Source organism: Coenobita brevimanus, chromosome 56 (assembly GCF_032717465.1).
Source record: "Coenobita brevimanus isolate Jiangsu-jjx chromosome 56, ASM3271746v2, whole genome shotgun sequence".
NCBI lineage: Eukaryota > Metazoa > Arthropoda > Malacostraca > Decapoda > Coenobitidae > Coenobita > Coenobita brevimanus.
In genome coordinates, this window is record NC_137009.1 from 41,045,653 (window position 1) to 41,051,408 (window position 5,756).

General features: G+C 45.9%; 1 protein-coding gene across 1 annotated transcript in view; it reads left to right on the forward strand.

Annotated features, from left to right (window-relative positions):
• LOC145401747 (WSCD family member AAEL009094-like) overlaps positions 1-5,521 on the forward strand; it is a 6,303-nt gene extending 782 nt beyond the window's left edge. Inside the window, exons 2-5 of the mRNA XM_080273928.1 lie at positions 1,831-2,001; positions 3,256-3,378; positions 4,334-4,469; positions 5,133-5,521. Of these exons, the coding sequence (XP_080130054.1) occupies positions 1,831-2,001; positions 3,256-3,378; positions 4,334-4,469; positions 5,133-5,521 (819 nt within the window). The remainder of the gene's footprint in view (positions 1-1,830; positions 2,002-3,255; positions 3,379-4,333; positions 4,470-5,132) is intronic.
• Positions 5,522-5,756: the final 235 nt, after the last annotated feature.

Below are 5,756 nucleotides of genomic sequence, written 5' to 3' on the forward strand. Positions count from 1 at the left end.
CACAAACAAATCGTCTCCATATCGCCCTGTCCCCTGCCATTGCGCACACCCACACACTCTCATACTCTCTTAGTTAGTCTCTCACTCTCATTCCTCTCTACATGGCGAGACTGGAAAGAGTGGTAGTACTTGAGAGAGAGAGAGAGAGAGAGAGAGAGAGAGAGAGAGAGAAGGGAAGAGGGGATAGGAAGAAGGAGAGTGTATTTCCGTGGCCAAAAATATAACCTGTGTAATATGCAAAGTATACTAGGATGACTTGTCAACCCTGACAGCAACAAGAAAGAGAGAGAGAGAGAGAGAGAGAGAGAGAGGAAGAGAGAGGGGGGGAAAGGAGAGAGAGGGGGGGGAAGGGAGAGAGAGCCTTGAAGTATCGAGCCCCTTATATATGTATTCATAGGCACGGAGGGAGGGAGAGAGGGAGGGGCAGAGGAAGGAGAGAGGGAGGGAGAGAGAAAGAAAGGAAGATGAAGGTCGAAAATGAAGCACGTAAAGAATGGAGGAAGAAGTGTATGAAGAGAGAGAGAAAGAGGGAGGATGGCACGGAGGAAAGGGAGGAAGGAGAGAAGAGAAAACTTGAAGTGTGAAAGGAAGAGAGAGAGAGAGGGAGGGAAGGAATGGGGGAGGTGGGGAATAAGAGGAGGAAAGAAGGAGAGAGGGGAGGAAGAAGGGAAGGAAGGAAGGAAGGAGGGAGGGGAGGAAAGAAGGGAGGGTTGGGAGGAAGGGAAGGAAGGAAGGAGGGAGGGGAGGAAGAAGGGAAAAAGGGAAGGAAAGGCGGGAGGGTTGAGAGGATAGAGAGACGAGGAAAAGAGGTAGAGATGAGAGAGAGAGAGAAAAAAAGTATGAAATAGCCTAGTTAAAATTGAAGAAGGAGAGAGAGAGAGAGAGAGAGAGAGAGAGAGAGAGAGAGAGAGATCCCTGTATCAATCCGTCTAACCACTTAATTGATTTTATTGACCTAAGGCTTCACAACACAATGCTGCAAGTGTGGTGTGATGTGGTGTGGTGAAATGTGGTGTGGTCGTGTGTGGAGTGGAGTGGTGTGGTGTTGTGTGGTATGGTGTAATGTGGTGGTGTGATGTAGTGTGGTGTGGTGTGTTATGGTTAGAAGTAGGTAGTTTAATTCAGTGTAGTGTCTCATGGTGTGTTGTGGTGTTGGTTAGTGAGTGTGGTGTGATGTAGGTTCATTATCAAGGGTCGATGTCAGCTGTGTCCCTGCATGCTGTAGTGCCAACATTCAGTTTTAATGTCCTCTACAACTTGAGTTTGAACCCTAGCCTTTTGACACACCCATCTCAAGAGGAATATACTGCTGCTCAAGACAACCACAATGCCCTCCTTACACTAATGCTGGAGGAGCTGAACAGGAGCACTGTGCACCCTGTGTGATGCAGCTGTGGCGTCCACCCAAGAGCCAACTTTACCATATGTCCCAGCACCTTGTCATGGCAAAGACCCTGTTCCAATCCTGGTGAGGCGCTGTCTGCCACAAAGGGTGCCAGATCCCTGCTTGGTGGATGTGCTGTACCGTACCTGTACGATGGCCCCACAGAAGCAGTTGCTTACCTGTGGTTGACAGGTGTGCTGGCCAGACAGACTGAAGTTGGGCAAGAACAACACCTACAAGCAAAGATTCGTCCAAGTGAGGAATACGTTGAATTGGAGCCGGTGTGGTGGTGGCAGGAACCAGTAAACAAGAAAATAACCTGATAGCAGTACCTATTGGGTGGATGGATGGAGAAACTATTCAGAATGATGCTCACTTAAATGTGCCACACCTTCATTCATAGACCATTCAAGCCCATGGAATCCTGACTGTTTCCTTCATTCCAGGCACGAGGCACATGGAGTTGGAGTTGGCGTCGTGGTGGTGGTGGTGGAGGCAGGGGTGCCAGACTGCCATGGTGTCAGCCCCTCAGATGGCGCCAACCCCCAGGACCTGCCACCGCCCTGGTGTCATTCCCGGGGTCAGGCAACACGTGGCTTAGGTACCTTCTACAGCAGGTGAGTCGTGGTGGTGATGGTGCGGCCCTGGCACTGGCAGGAGGGTGGAGGGCAACCCAGTGGACTGCAGGCCAGAGAAGGAGACACTTGTGAACGTAGCAAGGAACTCACCCCATCTTGTGGCAGGAAAAAAAGTTAACTTAGTTACTGATGATGTGGGAGATGGAAGGGGGGGTATTTAATTAAAAAAAGTACTTCAGAGTCTTCATATTCCAAGTAATGTAAAAACCTTTCAGTAAAGCTTAAGTTAATAGTTTGTTTTTCAATTATTTTTTAGTTCATTTGTTGATGACAAAGTGTATATAATTTACAAGATAATCATATACAATTATATTACCAATTTAGAGTTAATGGCAAATTAGACATAATTAATTGAGATGTTTGCTAGTGTGTGTTAGCCAGAACCCAGTGTAGTTTTAGGATTAATATTCTTTGTGCCAGGCAACTGATTACTGACGAAGAGAGTGTATGTGAGTGAGGTGGAGGGGGGAAGAGAGAGGGAGAGGCCGAGGATGAGATGGAGGGATGGGGTGGAGAGGTATATGAGAGAGGAGGGTGTGAGTTGGGAGCAGGGCAGTGAAATGGTGGGGGACAGGGCGACTTGGAGGCGATTTGTTTGTGGCCACCCCAGACGGGATTGAGGCGTCTGGCAATAGATAGATAGATAGATAGTAAATTGTTTGTATATAAACTGTTGGTGCTGTACAATAGAGAGACTCCTTCATGTGATGGCACTAATATAACCTGGCTGATCCACTTCCCAGGTGTACAAATGCCACTCATCTCTCTCCCTATCTCTTCAAATGGGGTTGGTGGACTGCACAAGAGCAGCTTCAGCCTCTAGTCCACAGGGTTCACTTGTTGATGAGCCTAGGATGACAACAGCAACAATAATATACCTTAAATATGGAATGGTTCCATTTGTATAGCTTGGTAATCATACTGATATTGTCTTTATTATGTGTTTTTAGTGGCAGGTGTTTTACTGTATTATTGCAGGTATCCTTAGCTGGGTATACAGTTTATCATACTTTGTGTGATTAAGGGATTATTGCATTAGTAGTAGTAGTAGTAGTAGTTGTAGTAGTAGTAAGAGTAGTCTTATTGTCATAGCCTGGTGAGGTGCTGTCTTCCACAGAGGCACTGGTTCCACAGAAGCAGTTGCCTACTTGTGACATGGTCTGTTAGGCCGGACAGACTTGGGTTAAGCAACAACAACAACTGGCATACTCAACTGTACCATCCATCTTACAGGCCACAGGCTACTACTCAGGCAGTGTGTACAAGGACTATGCACTTATGAAGAATGGCTTCCCAGCTGAGTCAGTCTCAAACGGATCTGTGGTGGTGGTTAAAACACACGAGTGGGGGCCAGAGGTGAGACCATGGGTTTTCTGTGTTAAGTAAAGAGAAGAGAGTGAAGGGGGGGGGCAAGAGTACAGTCAGACCTCAGTTAGAGTAACTTTTACATTGTAGACTGTGTAGACAGACTGGTACGGTTAGTGAAGCTACATTGACACATACTTTTGATTCATAACTGAAGGTTTAAAAGCCATGAAGGTGTTTAAGACACATGAATCAGTTAGGTCAGGGCAGAACGTCACATCAGAAGAACACTATTGATTGTTTTATCCCCCTCTGAAACTACCCAACCCCAGGGACACAGGTATGCTTGATCATCACCCTTCTCTTCTTCAGTATCGACAAAAAATACACATATATTAATACAACAACCACAGCCATCCAAAATCTCTGGCCAAACAATATCCTTCATGGACCACCACCAGACATACACCCATTCTGAAACTACCCTACCCAGAGGGACGTGCATTCACCTTTCAAGACTGCAATCTGGACATCACTCGTCCCTGCTTCGGTACCAATGCAACATTCTGTACAACTCAAACACATTAGCCCTCCCACCAAAACATACTTAATCACCTCATGCACCATACTGTTATGGCACACACAATCCTTCAGGAAAACCTCAACAGAATTTCCCTAGGAGCATCCACTAGAGGTAGCCAGTTTCCTGTGGTCCACTGAGCTCATGTTCAGATGAGCATTGGGTTACAGCAGCTGCCACTACTATTTTGTTGTGGGGAACGACACTACACTGAGTGACAAACCAAGTGATTTATTGTAGATCATTAAACTACAGTATTTGGTACATTATATGGCAACCATATAACCAAATGGACTTCTGGTAGTGTAGTGGGTGAAGGTGTTTTAACTGGTTGTAACGCATTTACATACAGGGAATGGCTGGGAATTATTGCTCATGCAGTACCACTCAGGCTCACTAACTCACTGTTTCCCATGGCCTGTACAGATGCGCAAGGTGTTCTCTCGTGCTGTGCTAATGATCAGGGATCCATACTCTGCCATACAGGCTGAATTCAACAGGCAGAGTGGTGGACATATTGGACACGCCCAGCCTGACAAGTATACCAGGGATGGTGGCAAATGTGAGTGTCTGTTTGTGTTACAGGTTTGTGTAGCTGTTGTTGTGTTGGATGTTGTTCTTGATGTGGCCATGGTTCATTTGAACAGCTATACAAAGATCCCTCATCTTACTTTCTGTCTCCTAAAAAGAAGATGGTGGACTGTTAGAGAAGGGTAGCTTCAGCCTGCAGTCCACCAGGTGATGTTCAGATGAGTCTGGGACCACAACAACAGTTCCATTTTTATGTGGATATTAGAATTATGATGATGATTAACTCTCTAGCCTTTGAATAAGTCCTACCTCTATCCCTGAGACTGGGAAAAATTCATAACCAGTGGTACTATAGTTCTTTCACTGTAACTTGGCCCACATTGTTACTTTTTTAGCAACTTGTTTCATGTAGCTCTGTGGCAGTAAAAGATGGTGCTTTGGCACAACATCCATTCCATAGCACTTCTCTGTGATTAGGTCCATGCTCCAGTGATAATCCCTTGTCAGCATTCAGGATGAAGGGATGGCTCCATAGAGAGTGAACAGACAAGAATAATACTGAATTCCATTACTAATTTTTATTATTTTTATTAAAGCCATTTCACTTGGGAGAAATTTATCAAAAGCACACTGACTGTTGTAAATACTGTGTCTTTTAGCTAACTTCTTTCCTTTTTTTTCCTTTTCCCTGCAGACTGGGAGAAATTTGTCACCACAAAGGCTCTAGCGTGGATGAACACGACACTTGACTGGCTCAAGTTCCAGGGCCCTCTGCACCTTGTTTTCTACGAGGACCTTCTGGATAACCTGCCCGAGGAGATGCGGCGAATCCTGGAGTTCCTTGACTTGCCGGTGGACGAGAGCCATTTTGACTGCATGATTCGCCACCAGGATGGGATTTATAAGAGGAGAAGACGGCCGTTAACCTTTGACCCGTTTACGGCTAAACTGCGTGCGCTGGTTGACCGTTGCAAGAGGCTCGTTGACCGTGCAATCCAGGAGGTGTTAGCCGGGGGGGATGTGTCCTTGGTACTGAATAACATGAACTACACTGCTGTCACACAGAACAGAGGGCCTAGATGATGGTGCCTGCGGGAGGCTGCTGTGTAGTGCTGTGTAGAGGCAATCTGTTTTCACCGGATGGAACTGAGCTACTCCCATAACATGAACACTTGAAGCATGAAATTTGATGAGCCTTAGTTATGAAAGAACAAATCCACTATCATGTTGGTGAAATGTGTATTGTAGTTATTTTCAGCTGACAGAACTAGGCCAAAATTTGGAATTTATTAGTGCCAGTCAACAAGGGAGACTTTGA